The 17,500-nt window shown below is 45.0% G+C and overlaps 1 protein-coding gene across 1 annotated transcript in view; it reads right to left on the bottom strand.

Moving 5' to 3' along the window:
- Window positions 1-13: 13 nt before the first annotated feature.
- Window positions 14-17,500, bottom strand: part of LOC135098360 (large neutral amino acids transporter small subunit 2-like) — a 19,269-nt gene continuing 1,782 nt past the window's right edge. Inside the window, 11 exon segments of the mRNA XM_064000699.1 lie at window positions 14-1,319; window positions 1,779-1,956; window positions 2,645-2,741; window positions 4,320-4,423; window positions 4,885-4,915; window positions 4,917-5,006; window positions 5,796-5,940; window positions 6,478-6,603; window positions 8,048-8,163; window positions 14,602-14,829; window positions 15,606-15,837. Of these exon segments, the coding sequence (XP_063856769.1) occupies window positions 1,207-1,319; window positions 1,779-1,956; window positions 2,645-2,741; window positions 4,320-4,423; window positions 4,885-4,915; window positions 4,917-5,006; window positions 5,796-5,940; window positions 6,478-6,603; window positions 8,048-8,144 (981 nt within the window). The 5' untranslated portion in view covers window positions 8,145-8,163; window positions 14,602-14,829; window positions 15,606-15,837 and the 3' untranslated portion in view covers window positions 14-1,206.

Here is a 17,500-nt window from a genome sequence, read left to right as displayed (position 1 = left end):
CAAACAAGCTAGCTGTAAAAAAGGCACATTTATTTCATTCTTAAAAACATGGTAACAATGAAGTGACATGTTGATGCCTGGCGGACACATTGCCTCATTTGCTTCTAGTAAAATATGCTTTACACATCATCATTACCCACTGTTGGGCCAAAACTACTCTCTCTCTCTCTCTCTCTCTCTCACCAATGAGCAAAATACATCTGATTTGCCACCGGACATGAATACATTCAACTACATATCTATAATTACACACACACACACACACACACACACACACATTAATTAAAGCCCAACATGGTCTTGATGATAATGAAAAGGATAATAAAATAAAAAGATTAATAATGAGTGATCATAAAGTATGCATGAATTTTCTTGTCTTTCAGCACCATAAATGCCCAGAAAAAAAATAAGATAAATTATGAAACACACACACACACACACACACACACACACACACACACACACACACACACACACACACACACACACACACAGCCCTTATTTGTCCCATGCAGAGATGAAAAGATGTACATTTATTTCCTTTTCTTCATCGTGTCACTCATGAGCAGGATGTAAATTCCCTACAAGGCAGAGGTGCAGGCAGTGGCTGACCACCAGAGGGGAAGACAGGAGCACTGTGAAGGAGGCAAGCCTAGCTGATAACAAAGGCTTGAGCCAAGGCTAATCATTTTATAATTGTCGTGAGGCTTCTTGGCTGCTCCAGTGACTATGAGTGTCACACCAGCTGTCACCTCACCCCAGGACTGCCTCCACACAGCACAGCCTGGAGTTAGGCCATGTTCATTTATCCTGTTGGTCTAGTCTGGTTAGAGGTCATGTAATTTGCCACACTCACTCCCAGTGTTTAGCATTTCCCTCAATCTTAAGTCCTGTGACCTCCTTAGCATCTGTCACCTGTTATATTTGTGAGGAGAGTCTGTGGATTATTGACTTAATACTAAGGGAAAATGTTAAAGATAATGGGAAAAAGTGTGGGACAATAAAACATTTTTGACAGTGATAACACCACCATCCACAGGTCTCACAGACACCTGCTGAGCAAGGCATAAGGGGAATAGCACTAGGATTCCCATCAAAACATTCAAGGTACACAACTCTTTACCCATTGAGCTACGAGCACAATGATAGCTGTAGCCCAAGAGGAGTTTTGGTAGTAATGGTAGAGGAGGTGCAGTCAGTCACTCCTCACTCAGTTTTCACAGATACGAAGAGCAACTGTGTCCAAACAGTGAGTTGGTCTGTTGGAAGGACACAGGACAATGTCAGTTTTGGATGTGTGGACACCAGGTCAGGTGATGCTGTGTGAGGGAATGGATAGTTTAATTCTCTGTACTTTTTGTGAGAATGTCTGCTTAGTATAGAGATAGATGCACATAAATTTATAAAGCTTGAGACTAAGATGTAAAAAAGTACTGAGAATGTTATTACATTATTATATGAATGAAAGTATGGATGTATATTCCTTGCTCCAGCTGTTGGTGAGTGAATAGATGGCACTGAAATAGTTTAATGTAAGAAGGTGGTAAACCATACTGTTCATCATTTATTTTCTTGCCAGGGAAAATATGGCAAACAGTGAATATTACTCACATTATCAAGAAATATTCAAGAAAGATGGAAAAGAAAGCCCTAGTCTTTCAGTGCCCCTCCACAAGTAAGGACTCATTCATACCACTCAGTATTGTCTTGCTACTATTTTGTGGCACACTGGCCTAACATCCCATGAACAAAAGGACAACCATAAACAGACTACTCACCAAGTGCTGTTCTGACAATTTTTGGCTTGTTCTGCCAGTACACAAAGAGGAAGTAGGCAGGCACCCCAGAGCCAGTGATGAGCAGGCCCATGCCCACCTCATATGGCCGCACATACAGCGGCAGAAACACCAGGAAGCCACACACCAGCAGGAAGGCGATGGGAACGATGATGTTCACCTGCACAGAGAGGGAGGCATTGTATTCACTTTTAGACGCACCAAGCTAACTAAACATTCCAACCTAAATCTATTTTCTTCATTTGTGAGGATGTGTTCTGTCTGACTGAATAATATATAAAAACTGTGTGTTTGTGTGTGTGTGTGTGTGTGTGTGTGTGTGTGTATGTAAATCTATTAATAACTCTAGGAAAACTCATCAATCACTTTTCATACAAATACATCAACTTGGAAACTAAAGACTGATGAAGTTAAGAACTAAAAAATGTTTGTGTAGGTAAGCAATAATGTACACATAAGTACATTCACTTCCATACTTCTTTCCATCTGTCAAAATATTAGCTCACACTGCACATCCTGAGGGGACACCATAAGAACCATGATGCATGCTCACACACACACACACACACACACACACACACACAGTAGTAGTGGTAGTAGTATTTTACTGACAAAAAAAACATTGAAAATAACAAAAAATTATGTTTTTTGTCCAACTTCAAAAGAACACAATTGCAACATGTAGAGGACTAATTGAACCAAAGCTACTATTCACAAAATTTATGAAAGGTGTCACACATACTGTTTTAAAATACATAAAAGCCACAGCAATGAATCTGTTAATGACAATAATAAAAAACCTATAAACACACACACACACACACACATAGCATTGCACAATGTCTTACCAGGAAGATGAGAGAAGACATTGGAGTGTTGCATTTGCAGTTGATGAGAGCAAGGTTGTCTGGGAAGTGGCCTTGTCTTGCACCCATGAAGCACAGCCTGTCAACATCATTAAGCTGGTGAGTGGGGCATTACTACCAGTCATAACTTGTGCTCTAAATCTGACAGAGAGTAAAGGGAGTGTATGAAAGGAATGGATTGTGGAGCTCATGGAAATCTTGCAATCAAGTATATCTAAATTCTTGAATAAAGTGGATTCTCTGTTAAAATAAATAAGATAACTTTAGAATTGAACTCCATCATCATTAGTGGTTATAAATGAAGCAGGAAATCTCTTAATATAGCACTGTGGTATTTTCACCAAACACTACAGCTATTCATATATGACAGAAAACCTGAATGCAGGAGTATAACACCAGATGTGAGTCTAGGTATGAGAGAGAGAGAGAGAGAGAGAGAGAGAGAGAGAGAGAGAGAGAGAGAGAGAGAGAGAGAGAGAGAGAGAGAGAGAGAGAGAGAGAGAGAGAGAGAGAGAGAGAGAGAGAGAGAGAGAGAGAGAGAGAGAGAGAGAGAGAGAGAGAGAGAGAGAGAGAGAGAGAGAGAGAGAGAGAGAGAGAGAGAGAGAGAGAGAGAGAGAGAGAGAGAGAGAGGAGAGAGAGGAGAGAGAGAGAGTGGAACACCACAAGGGACGTGGCAGCCCTTGTGGTGTTCCACAAGGCACAGGTGCAGGGTGTGCCACATCTGGCGGGACTACGGCTGCCCACCAGAGTCACCTCGCGGGACATGAGAACGGTGTTATCCAGTGGTGACTCAGTGGAAGTGCCGCGTTCCCGCTCCAGCCAACACCAGCGCACCTCTTGGGGGCGAGTCTCCAGACTGTGGAACGTCTTCACGTCCTCCGTCCCACATATCAGGGGGATGGATACCCAGGATGTGAAGTTAGCAGCACACCACTGGAGGGGCTCATTCCCAACCCCCCTGCTACCAATAAGCCCATGAAGAATGTATATATATATGTATATAATTTATATTTATAATTGTGTTGTGCCCCACCCCTAAAATAGGTTGCACACGGCAGTGCGCCTTCGGGTGACAATGTACTCATGTTTAAAAAAAAAAAAGAGAGAAAGAGAGAGAGAGAGAGAGAGAGAGAGAGAGAGAGAGAGAGAGAGAATTTCCTTACGTTTCTTATAATTGATGGATGACAATGAAAGATAGAAATAGATGTGTCAGTATGTTCCCTGCATGGACTGCCACATGTAGGCCTGATGGCTTCTTTTACAAGTTCTCTTAGTTTTCTTAATTGTGTTTTGAATTAAGAAAGCCTAAATTCCTCAGTCAAAAAGAGCTTGACAATTCTGAAGTGAAGTAGTATGCATTTGTGGTTATGATGAGTCAAGTGTATGAGAGGAAGAGCAGTTAAATTTTCTCCAGACCCTGATGTTGATGCCTTGCCTTGCCTATCTACCCTGAAGGATAAAACAAGCCTGGTATAGAGATAGATAGCCTGAGATGTGTGGATGTAGTGGGATTTAGCTAGTTTTTCCTATCTAAGAGCAGGTGGTCAGGAAGAGTGATGAATCAGCTGGGAAAATTATATATATATTACATCAACAAACAAAATAGGTGGTGAACAGGTGAAAATAGATCCGAAAGGCTAGCAGGAGCAACACCCACCTGGAGGAAGTCATGATGTGCACTGAGAGACCACCAAAGGCTGAGAGGGCCACCAGCAAGGGCATCACCCAGCTGCTGCTGCCCATTAGACGGTCAGCAAAGGTCTGTCATCAAGGCAACAACAACAACTAAGGTTATGTTCTGTAACACTGACCATTAGCTTGGATAGCGTGTGATAAAATTATTAAAAAAACAATGGGGAGAAAATTTAGAAAGGTAAATAATTTTCATATTATATAATGCTTGAAGTCTGCAGCTGCTAGATAAGCCAAACTTAATATTAATGATAATTCCTGATTATTATCTTTTCCTCTAACATAAATACACTGTGGTATGCTAATAAGAGAACCAAAATATCTAAGCTATTGCATATAATTGTAAAGTTTAAAGAATGGACTCAAAACACTAGAAAAGTCCGAGCAATGTCTGCTATAATTACGTTCTCTATAAAAGTAATAACTGAATGATCTGACTAACTTATCTATCACTTGTGCCACAACAGTCACATGGTGCCATCAACAACACAATGCAAATTACTCATGGAAGCTGTCAATGGTGTACTCACAACAGCAATGGCATCAGAGGCCAGCATGTCGAGGGGAGAGCACAGCCAGGCAGGCAACACTGGCCATCGCGTAGACCAGCGTCACCAGTGGCAGGGAGATGTAGATGGCCCGGGGCAGGTTACTGTTGGCAGGGTGTGATGTTAACAGGACTGGTGGTGACTGGTGGTGATATCTGATCAATGAGCTCTTTGTATTTCTCAAAATTAATTATGTACTAACAGGACACCACCTTCACAATGTTGCTCATATTCTAGTGAAGCTGTTCTTAATTATTTCTTGTGAAGATGTAATATATAGAAAACCTATAATGTGAACAAGATATTACTATTTCCTTCACATAAATTTATACAAAAATAGTTATACAGAATCCAAGGAAGGAACAAAAATACTTTATGAGGAAAACACTGTAACCAATGAAACAATATTTGTCACTCCAACAAAGAAATCAAAATAATACAAAAACAAAGGTAATTTGCATTCATGATACCTTTAGGTGGCATGTTAATTTGGTACAAAGACATATAGATCATTTGCAAAATATACAAGTCCAAAATGGAAAAAGATGATTCACATATCACAATTTATAGATAACAGATAAAAAGCAAAGGTATATGCTTAAAAAGATAGACCATTCTGTCACAACTCTACAAAGAAGTATGCTCTCCATTACAAAACAGCAAGAAATTAATCTATCATAAATGAGCGAGGTAAACCTGACTAGAGCTTGAACCCAAATCTGACAACCCAAAAGGACAAGTTTTTACTGCTTGGACCATAAGGGAAGCACCTCACAGTCAGTCCTGCTTTGCCTTGTGTTTGTGTCTTGTCACAGTAAAGCTTGAGCCAAGGCCTACAAACCAGCTGGTGTGAGTGGCAGTGTGGTGCCAAGTGAGGGAGAGACGGTACTCACACAAATGGGTTCTTCAGCTCCTCCGTCATGAAGTTGAGGTAGTTCCATCCAGCATAGGAAAATATACCTGAGTAGAAGGAGACAGCTATCTCGCCTGGCTCAGTGCTGGTGCCCTGGAAGGAGTTGTGGAGGTTCCCAGTGTTGCCTGAAAAGTGGAGGTGAAGATTATTATGATGTAGATTTTTTTTTTTTTGTGTACTTCAGAAAGACTATTAAGAATTTTTAATGTGTTCTGGAACTTGGATTTTTCACATCTTGACTGTAAAGAATCAATAAAAGCACAATAAAGCAAAGTTCTATGCATAAAAATGGCTTACTAACAAGACTTAAACAAGGGTTAAAGTAGAAAGCCATAGGAAACATGAACACATATAACTGAAGGCACTAAAGAATGATTAGATTGGTGTGCTACTACAATTAACAAGATTTCACAACAGGATCAATCAAACTTGCTATGTGAGGTCTCAGACAAATATGATTTTGTTCTATCCCTACAAAAAATAAAGTAAACATCAGTCTTTTAAATATACTTAATAGCTATGGGATACAAGACTCCCCAAAATTAATATAATGTAGAGTGACACCTGACTGACTGCCTGGCTGATGGCATTGCAGTGAAGGGCAACGCTGCTAAAGACACATTGACTCACTCACTCACTGGCTCACTTGTTCAAACACTCACCCATGCAAAGGTGGACGATGCCAGCAATGATGACAATGAGCAATGCACCAATCTTGGTCACCATGAAGAAATCCTGCAGCTTGGTGGTGACTCGTACATTCCAGCAATTCAGTGCTGTCAGGAAGCCTGGATGGGGAGGACACAGTGACAGTCAAATATTAAAAAACTACACAACTCTAAACAGAATAAGAAATAATAAACAATGACTTTCATTATTACAGAGAACCATAATATACATAATATAGTAAATCTGTCAAAAGAAATTCTGTATGATGTAATATTTATAAAAGCATAAGAACTGGCCAAAACCTTTTAAATGTGTTTTTTGATGGACCACAACCTATAATGTGTATACACTGTATACATTTTTCTTGGTGCAGTAAAAAAATATCTATATATCTAAAGATGAAAAGATGCTGGAATTAAAAGAATGAAAATAAATAAATAAATAAATATATATATAAAAATAAATAAATAAATAAAACAATGTGTGTGTGTGTATGTGTGTGTGTTTACCTAGTTTACCTAGTTGTGGTTTATGGGAGGGGAGTAATCTCACAATATCCTATCTTTGTATATATCCAGTTTGGTCTTAAAAGCATGGACAGTTGTAGAGCGGGGATTGGTACTGAAACTTGCAGACAGGTGCCGTGAGTTTATTTGCGGGCGCTGTTCACAGGCGCAGTTAGATTCCCCAGACACGGTCACAGCAAGTATACAACAGAAGCCTGCCAACAACCAATTAAGTGAATACGAAATCCTACACGAATTTAGTGGACACATCACAAGTTGTAATATAAACTTGGTCTGGAAATGTTATACTAATCCAACTCCATAGAAAATCATGTTTCTATCAAATATCACCAACAAGGTACATTCACAATAAGTACTTAACAAGATCACCCAAATACTTTTAACTGTAATCACATACACTTACATGTTCATCAAAGTTAATACTAAATAAATATATCATAATCACAATACCATCATAATACAAAGTGCTTACCCAAACTCCAGGTGGTGCTTAAATCACAATAAAGGAAAACCATTGCAGGCGTGAGTGTGTGGTGTTTAAAGTAGGCTTCCAGTCAACCGAATGACCGAGTCCGTGGCAGTACCCAATGAGGTGTAAACCGCATTACTGGAACCTACCTCGAACTTCTAATGGTGTATCTATGTACTCCTACACAGTTATGGCATTGACAACATCTTCATATGAGTTTACAGTGTATTCCATTTGTTCACACTTCTGTGAGGAAAACTATACGTTTTTATGTCTCTTCAACAGTTCTTCAACTTTTTACTTCTTCAATTTCTTACTGTCCCCCCTTGTACTCTGTGTGTCTAAAGTTATAAAACATTCTTTGTTCATATTTTTCATACCATTTATCATTCTATAGATGTTTATTAAATCCCCTCTCTGTCTCCTATTTTCAAGGATAGGAATTTCCAGCATTCTTAATCTCTCTTCAAAGGTCAACTTACTCAACTCCGGAACCATCATAGTGACTACTCTTTGTACTCTTTGTGTGTGTGTGTGTGTGTGCTCCAGGACCAAAGCATCACTCACATATGGACAGTGCTGCAATGAGCCGCACAGCATCGTCTGGCAGGTCACAGTTGGGGAAGAATGGTTGAATCACATACTTGGCAAAGGCCAGCGGCATGATGGCATTGGTGGTGGGCCTGGAGAGGGACAGAGGCATCAGTATAGCACACACTACTGAGGAAGACCAAAGCATTAGCAATATGCCAGTGAAATGTACAGTTTTGGATGCTTGAATGGGAGGTGAACATTAAGGTTATACAGTGTGCATAGTTATCATGGCATTAATAAGTACTAAGATCAAGTAAGAGGGACACAGGCACTGTACCAGTATAACAACACATTACAGAGAGAAGGCCAAAGCTTTGATAATATAACAGTGAACTAAGGAATGTGAAATGTTCTAGATGAGCATTAAGTTACAGTTTTCAGTGTAAAGTTATCACAGCACTAAGTATTAAGATCAAGTAAGATATTAGTAAGATTCTAGTGATCTAGGTGGAAGCCGCCAGGAATGTGAGAAGAGAAAACCGACAGGTAACCGTCAGCAGTTGCAAGTCCTTTAATCTCTTAACTCTTTTTGTTCACCAGCTAAGGTTGTATTTATAGCCACTTGTTAGACTGGTTAAACTCTCTCTACTTTATTTAACAAAAACATGAACATGTACACAAGAAATACTGAACATAAAAAATGATTTACATAAAGATATGAACAAAGAGAGTGAATGTGCGTGTGTATGTCTGTGTGAAGAAAGGAGTAATATGATGTATAGAAAAGACGTGTAACGTATGTGTCGAAAAGCGTGCACAGAATGTGTATGTATAAAAAATGAGGAAGAAGAGATGAAAGACGAAAAATCTGTGCGGTAGAAAGAGAACGGGAGGCTGAAAACATATAAGAGAAAACGGAGTGCTTGGAGCGGTGACTTGTGTTTACATATTACTGGTTCTGAGAAGCGCGTAAGCTTTAGTGTACCCTGAATATGAGAGAAAATGGGATATTTCTATGGCTGACTAGATTATTTGCTACATAACTTCCCCCGAGTGAGGAGGCACGACGAACGATACGTGCTGCTTAGCTGTGGCGCGTGGTGCTGAAGGCGTGGCCGGCGATGTCGGGTCGTGAGGTGCCGTCGGGGTGTGCAGGATGTAGGCGGGCTTGACTCGGTCTATGGCTATGACGTCGGAAGAGCCGTTTCTGTTGATGGTGATGTTTTTCCTCGTCCTGCGGAGGACCTCGAAGGGGCCTTCGTAGGGGCGCTGTAGTGGTTTACGGACAGCGTCAACCCTGACGAAGACGTGTGTGCAGTCTTCGAGGTCCTGGCTGACGAAGGTCTTGGCGGGGTGCGTGCGAGGTTGCACCGGCTGCAGGCTTCTCATCGACTCCTTAAGACTGCTGGCGAAGTCTTGGACGCTGCAGGGGCCGGCGTCGGGTGAGCTGGTAAGGAGCTCGCCAGGGAGTCGAAGAGTGGTGCCGTATACGAGCTCGGCAGAAGAGTGATGAAGGTCCTGCTTGAGGGACGTCCGGATGCCGAGGAGGACGAGGGGTAAGGTGGCGTTCCACTTCTCGCGTTGGTCGCTGGAAGCCATCAGTGACGACTTCAGCTGGCGGTGGAAACGTTCCACTGTAGCGTTGGCCTGAGGATGGTAGCTGGCAGTCCTGTATCGTCGAATGCCGAGTAGTGTCATCAGTTTGTTCCAGACACTGGACTCAAACTGGCCGCCGCGGTCGGAAGTGAGGCTGACAGGAACACCGAAGCGTGAGATCCACGTGCTGATAAAGGCACGTGCAACGGTGTCAGTGGAGATGTCAGTCAGTGGTGCAGCTTCTGGCCAGCGAGTGAAGCGGTCGACACAGGTGAGGATGTAGCGGTAGCCGTCGGAGTGAGGAAGAGGGCCAACGAGGTCGATATGGACGTGTTCGAAGCGTGTGGAGACTGGCGTGAAGGTGGCTGTAGGGGAGCGTGTGTGCCGCGTCACCTTGGAGGCCTGACAGGTGGTGCACCTACGTGTCCAGTCTCTCACGTCCTTGTTGATGGCGGTCCAGATGAATCGGGACGTCATCATGTGTTGTGAAGCCCTGATGCCAGGATGTGAGAGGTCGTGCAGCTGACGGAAGAGTGGATACCTGTGCCGTTGAGGCAGGTATGGTCTGACGGTGTTGGTCGAGACGTCAGCGTAGATGTGCACTTGAGTGCCTGGTAGCTGTACTCTCTTCATCTGTAGTGCGGTGTTTTCCTTTAGTTGCTGCAGCTCGGCGTCGTCGGCCTGATCGGCAGCAATGGCGGCGTAATCGATGAGAGAGGTAGATGTGGCACAGATGTTGCGTGACAGGGCATCGGCTGGGGCGTTATCTTCACCTTTCACGTAACGGAGGTCCGTGGTGAACTGAGAGATGAAGTCTACGTGGCGCAGTTGACGTGGAGAGTAGGATGACTTGTTCTTGATGAAGGTGCTCGTCAGCGGCTTGTGGTCAGTGTAGATATGAAACTGACGTCCTTCGACAAAGTACTGGAAGTGCTTCAATGCCTTGTAGATGGCGAGGAGCTCTTTGTCGAAGGCGCTGTACTTCTTCTCGGCAGTGTTGAGTTTCTTGGAGAAGAAGGCGACGGGTTTCCAGGCACCGTCGATGTGTTGCTGTAGCACTGCTCCAACTCCGGTGTCTGAGGCGTCCGTGGCGATGGAAGTAGGGGCGTCTGGGGCAGGGAAACTGAGCGCTGTGGATGTGAGCGCCTTCCGGGCAGCGAGGAAAGCGTCCTCAGCTGCGGGCGTCCAGGCAAGGGTGACGGACTGGCCTCGTTTGGCTGGCTTCACTAAGGCGTAGAGAGGCTGGAGGAGGAGCGCGCATCGGGGAATGAACCTGTGGTAATAGTTCAGCATCCCGAGGAACTGCTTCAACTGGCGCTGAGTTGTGGGCTTCGGGAAATTCTGGATGGCAGTACAGCGACTTGCAGTTGGGGTGAAGCCTGAGGAGGACACAGTGTGGCTGAGGAAGTCGACTGAAGGCACGCCGAACACGGACTTGTCGGCGTTGACCTGGATGCCGTAGTCCTTCAGACGAGTGAAGACTTGCTCGAGGTGTTGGCGATGAGCAGCGTCGTCTGGGCTGGCAACAAGAATGTCATCGACGTAAGTGAAGCAGAACTGCAGTCCTCGCAAAACTTCGTCCATGAAGCGCTGGAATGTTTGAGCAGCGTTCTTGAGACCGAAGGGCATCCTAGTGTATTCATATAGTCCGAAGGGCGTGATTATGGCCGTCTTCGGGATGTCCTCGGGGTTGATGGGGATCTGATGGAAGGCCTTTACGAGGTCGATCCTGGAGAAAATTGTAGAGCCGTGCAGTTGTGAGGAAAACTCCTGAATGTTAGGCACTGGATACCTGTCCATCTCGGTGCGGGAGTTTAGGGCTCTGTAGTCCCCGCAAGGGCGTATGTCACCGTTTTTCTTGGGGACGACGTGAAGCGCAGACGACCAGTTGCTGGAGCTTGGGCGGATGATGCCTTGCTGCATCAGAGACTCAAACTCGGCCCTGACCTGTTTGTAGCGTTCTGGTGCTAAGCGACGAGCCTTGGCGAAAACAGGTGGTCCGGTGGTCTCTATGTAGTGCAGGACGTGATGTTTCACTGGCTGCGTGGCTGAGTATGGCTGCGTTAGTGTTGGGAAACCCTTGAGGATGGCGGCGAAGGGGTTATCTCGGCAGACTGCGGAGAGTCCGGTGCTCTCGCCAGGTGCCGTTAGGCCACGGGTCCGCAGGGAAGTGAGACGATCCAGCAGCGTGCCGTGCTTCAAGTCGACTAAGAGGTCGTGGTGGCGTAGGAAATCGGCGCCTAGGATGGGTTGGGTCACAGCTGCCACGTAAAAGGTCCAGTCGAAGGAGCGGCGGAGGTTGAGTTCGAGGTGTAGTGTCTGCCGCGCGTACACAGGGATTTTCGAGGCGTTGGCTGCATAGAGGTGCGTGGTTACAGGCAACCTCTTCTGGCTGTCTGTGGCAGGCAGGACACTGACCTCAGCGCCGGTGTCGACGAGGAACTTAATTCCGGTGCGTCGGTCGTAGACGTGAAGTAGCTGTGACTTGGGCTGGCGGATCGTACGCGCCGTGAACGTCCGCCCGTTTAGTTTGACGCCGGGGTGGTGTTGTAAGTGCAGGGTTGGGTGCACTTAATGGCCTCGCTACCGAACCTGCTGTGGTAGTAGCAGACGCCCGGGGTGCGTGTAGAGCTACGCGACCGAGAGCGGTAGCGAGGGCGTCGAGGTGACGGTGGGCGGCGACGCTGGCGGGTATTTAGCTGTTCCTGCATCGCGCTGACCTGCAGGGCCAGCTGCGACACAATGTGGGTGAGTTGCTGGACGTCTGCTGTGTTAGTGACAGTGGCGACTGAAGACGGTGGCGTTGCCGACGGAACTGTCGACATATAGTCGTCAGCCAGCTGCGCGAGGTCTGCTAGGTCGAGCTTATCTTTCACGCTGAATAAGCTGCTCTGTAGTGCTGGAGGAAGTCGCTGATAAAAGAGGTGGGCGAACATGGTTTTGTCCATTGTGTTGGGCTGATCGCCCAACAACCTCTTCATCCGCCTAAGCAGATCTGATGGCTTTTCATTCCCCAGCTCCTCCTTCTTTAGTAGCTCTTGCAAGCGTGTCGACACCGACGACGCAAGGCGTTTGAGGACGGCTTGCTTGAGGTCGTCGTAGGGATTGTCCGAAGAGGGGGCTTTCGCGATGGCGTCCGAGACTTGCAAGAGGACCTCGGGTGGCAGGAGAGTGCAGGCGTGAGTGAACTGTTTCAAGGCCTCAGTGATGTTGTTTGCCTTGAAGTTCAGCTCCAAGATGGTAAACCACATGTTGGGGTCGTGGCTGTTGAAGGCTGGAGCCCTGAAGGGGGGAGCTGGGGAGGCGGTGTCCGGTGGAGCCATGGCCGTTTCTTGTTGCTGGCGTGCGATGGGGCCTGGTGGCTTGTTATGCGAGTCGTGGAGCAGGGTGTAGTGACGCCTGTCGGCGAGGCGCGGGCTCCTCCGGCGCCAGGTGCCAGTGAGAGGTGGCAAGGGACGCCTGCTGGGCGCCACTGTGCAGTGCTGAGGGTGTGACAGCGATGGTCCTAGGCACGTACTTTACCACACTCGCACTTACGGCTTGGAACGCACTGCCGTGAACGAAGTGTGTAGTCTGTGTGTGTGTGTGTGTGAGTGCGTGTATGTGTAGGTGTTGGTGTCTGGCACACGGGGGTTGGTACGCGCTGATGCACACTAGGGAGTTTTCTAGGGGCAGGGGTTAACACACACAGGGGGAGGGTGGACGACGGGGGAGAGGGGAGGGACGGTCGGGAGCACTAACACTTTGGTGGGGGAACGTTGCAGGGAACGCCGCCCTGTTGTCGAGCGGAAGACGGGAGTACCGGTGCAGGGGGCGCCGCCCTGTTGTAGAGAAGCGAAATCAGGGCCAGTGGGGTCACGGCCGGGTGGCGGTGACCGTGCGTGGTGAGCCGGAGAGGTGTTGCTGCTGCTGTGGTGGTGATGGAGGCTGGGCAGCAGGTGTGGCAGGGGTGGCAGGTGACCAGGCAGCAGGTGGAGTTGGCGCGGTGGGTCACGGCAGCAGGAGAGGGAGTGACCTGGTGGCGGTGGTGAGGCGGCAGGTGAGCGTGGCCTCAGTGGCCTGGGTGGCTGGCAAGGCGTGGTGAGTCACAGCTGCGAGAGAGGGTGGCTGGTGACTGGCGAGGCAGCGGCGGTGACCACGGTTGCTGGGCTGGGTGACGGTGTGTGTGTGTCACGTGGCGGCTGGCCGGGCTGGGTGGCGTCGGTGGGTCACGGCTGGGCCAGGCTGGGTGGCAGTTTGGCCGTGGTGGTCCGTGTCAGGCGGAGGCTGACCTGGGCGAGGTACCTATAGCTGTGGCGACGCTATAGTGCTAAAGAACCTGGGACACAGCATTGGTGGAGCTGGCCACTACGGTCTAACTCCGAGTCACCATTTCTAGTGATCTAGGTGGAAGCCGCCAGGAATGTGAGAAGAGAAAACCGACAGGTAACCGTCAGCAGTTGCAAGTCCTTTAATCTCTTAACTCTTTTTGTTCACCAGCTAAGGTTGTATTTATAGCCACTTGTTAGACTGGTTAAACTCTCTCTACTTTATTTAACAAAAACATGAACATGTACACAAGAAATACTGAACATAAAAAATGATTTACATAAAGATATGAACAAAGAGAGTGAATGTGCGTGTGTATGTCTGTGTGAAGAAAGGAGTAATATGATGTATAGAAAAGACGTGTAACGTATGTGTCGAAAAGCGTGCACAGAATGTGTATGTATAAAAAATGAGGAAGAAGAGATGAAAGACGAAAAATCTGTGCGGTAGAAAGAGAACGGGAGGCTGAAAACATATAAGAGAAAACGGAGTGCTTGGAGCGGTGACTTGTGTTTACATATTACTGGTTCTGAGAAGCGCGTAAGCTTTAGTGTACCCTGAATATGAGAGAAAATGGGATATTTCTATGGCTGACTAGATTATTTGCTACAAGATGGCAAAACCCTTATGCACTTATAAAGACATGATGGCCACCACTTGAACACTTGCACAACAAACTTAACTTTACACAAAGATGAGGTTGGCAGCCCAGAGGAAAAGGAAGGCAGGGAGGGAGCCAAAGCCAGCATTAATGTACGCATAGTCTCCGCCTGATTTTGGTATGGATGTGCCCAGCTCTGCATAGCATAGCGCGCCCACCAGCGACATGAGGCCACACATCACCCACACCTCCAGCGACATGCCCACGCTGCCTGTCTCCCTCAGCACTCCCTTGGGCGAGATGAAGATGCCTGCAGAGAGAGAGAGAGAGAGAGAGAGAGAGAGAGAGAGAGAGAGAGAGAGAGAGAGAGAGACCTTGATAATTACTGTGTTAACATTTTCACATCTGCTATGCACAGACACACACACACACACACACATTGCTATAGTTAGTATTACTTTTGCTATTTTCTGATAATTAGTATTGGTACCGGTGTTTACAATTTTTTTACATTATAGCATTACATTATATCATCATGCTTTTCCCTTGTATATTTTTGTCTCTCAAGATGTTTATTATAAAATTTTATTACTATTTTTATTATTATTATTATTATTATTATTATTATTATTATTATTATTATTATTATTATTATTATTATTTTATTATTATTATTATTATTGTTATTATTATTATTATTATTATTATTATTATTATTATTATTATTTGTTACATCATCAAGAGAACTCAAAAGAAAAAAGAGAAGAAAATCTGATAATATTTAGCTTTCCAGAATATACACATACATAGACTACTGTACCATACAGATTCGTGTGAAAACAACAACAATAACAACAACAATGATAATAATAATAATAATAGTAATAATAATAATAATAATAATAATAATAATAATAATAATAATAATAATAATAATAATAATAAAATAATAATAATAACAAGCCAAAACAAAAATATACACAAGAATAAAAATAAAACAATATTAATATAAAGGATTGCAAAAATGAGAAAATGCAAAAACAATTTGGTACACACACACACACACACACACACACACACACACACAATGATGCCAAGGATGATGGCCACGCCCTCCAGCAAGCCGAGTTCCTTCTTGAGCTGTGTCTTTTGCGTTTCATCCTCGCCCACCTCCCCAGGTGGCCTCTCCTCCTTGGGAGTCATGGGCTCCAGCTCCGCCGTGAGGGCCTCCGTGGTGTCGCTGGTGGGCACGCGCTTGGCCGGCATGCTGGTGGTGTCGGTGGTGTCGGTGGAGATGGTGGTGGTGGTGAGAATGGACCTGGGGAAAAGACGCAGAATAAGTTATGGTCCATATTTTGAAACATTTCAGTCCGCATGCTGACTAGTTTTAAAGGTCTGTAGTTGAAGCTATACGGGTTTCCAAGGGTGTTTCTAGGGCTCTAGATTAACAATATTTCTACACTATCAACAGGAAAAACAACCTTGAGAATCCGGCTAAACATCTCTGTGGCTTTTGAAAATAGTCGTGGTGAGAAAGCAAAAGCGTTTCTGAATACGAGGCAGCGTCGCAGAGTTAGTTGGTGAGATTGGACCTAGAGAGAAGACGGCACATTGAGAACAAAAGAACACAAAGGAAGTTGCAAGATGCCATCAGACCTATACACGGGGCAGTCCTTGTAAGAAAAAAAAAAAAAAAAACCTACTTATTTCCACCTCTCCATAAATTCATCTAATCTTTTAAAGCTCCCTAATGACTCAATTGGGTCCATTCAGTTCATCTACCACTCTATTTGAGAACCATTTTTCTTATCTCTTTTCTAAATCTATTTCAAGACGGGACTATATTCTGAAACACTTCTGCTCCGCACCTCCACTACTTTCAAAAGACTCTGGTTGTTAAAGATTCACGATTTTTTAATGGTGTTTTTTTTATGGTTCTATTGACAGATTAATAAGATTTCTACATTACTGACAGGAGTCTTGAGAATCCGGTTAGTCATCTCTGTGGCCTTTGAAAAATAGTCGTGGTGAGAAAGCAAAGCGTTTCAGAATACGGACCATTATAAGGATATGTACTAGGCAGCATTGTATGTTTTGCTTATTGCCGTGCGTGTTTGATATAAGAATGCGTCAGGGGAAAGGCAACGCCATCAATAACAAAGTTAGCGTCACGAAGAACTATAATAACAGACAATCATGACAAGACAATTTTTACATGACAATGTAAAAATAATAAATGAATGTATGATTGAATGAATGAATGAATGAGTGAATGAATAAATAAGTAAATAATGAACACTAAACGATAAGAAAAGAATGAGGGAAGAATGTAAGCGGGAAAGGTTTACGTCTCTCGTTTGTATGTATAGGCTGTACTGCGCTCGCTGCCCAGACAGATCGAACCGCGTCCACTCACTCCCGCAGACTTGTGTGGCGGGCGGTGGCGACGGTGGCAGGGGGGGCACACTCATCCAGGCACACTGTACGCTTCTCAGCAGAAACGAAATTACGGGTGATAGATTAGATCCTGCTATAATTATGTGTTATTTGGATGATGACGATGGTCTTACTAACCACATGACGCGTCCAGATTCAGTGACAGTTACTTACTGAAGGCTACATTTATCTCTAGGGCAATAATTACGAGTACGTGCTGGCGAGATATGTGGCCCGTGTTCAGAAACGCTCTGCTCTTTCACCACGACTATTTTCAAAGGTTACAAAAAATTCTTTCTCCTGTTAATAATGTGGAAATCTTGTTAATCTGTCACTAAAACCATAGCCAGTATCCTTAAAAACCCGTGTAACTTCAACTAGAGTCTTTCGAAAGTAGTAGAGGTGCAGCGCAGAACTGTTTCAACATTTGGTCTTATGCACTAAAATCACAATTATTGACATGACATCGCCGCCGTGAGTGAGGTGTTGACTTGTGGTCACTTTGAGGACCGCACAGAGCCATTCCTGTGTCCTGTGCTGCAGTC

This window comes from Scylla paramamosain, unplaced genomic scaffold (assembly GCF_035594125.1).
Source record: "Scylla paramamosain isolate STU-SP2022 unplaced genomic scaffold, ASM3559412v1 Contig57, whole genome shotgun sequence".
Lineage (NCBI taxonomy): Eukaryota > Metazoa > Arthropoda > Malacostraca > Decapoda > Portunidae > Scylla > Scylla paramamosain.
Note: the sequence above shows the minus strand (reverse complement) of the source record. Positions and strands in the feature narration are given on the sequence as shown.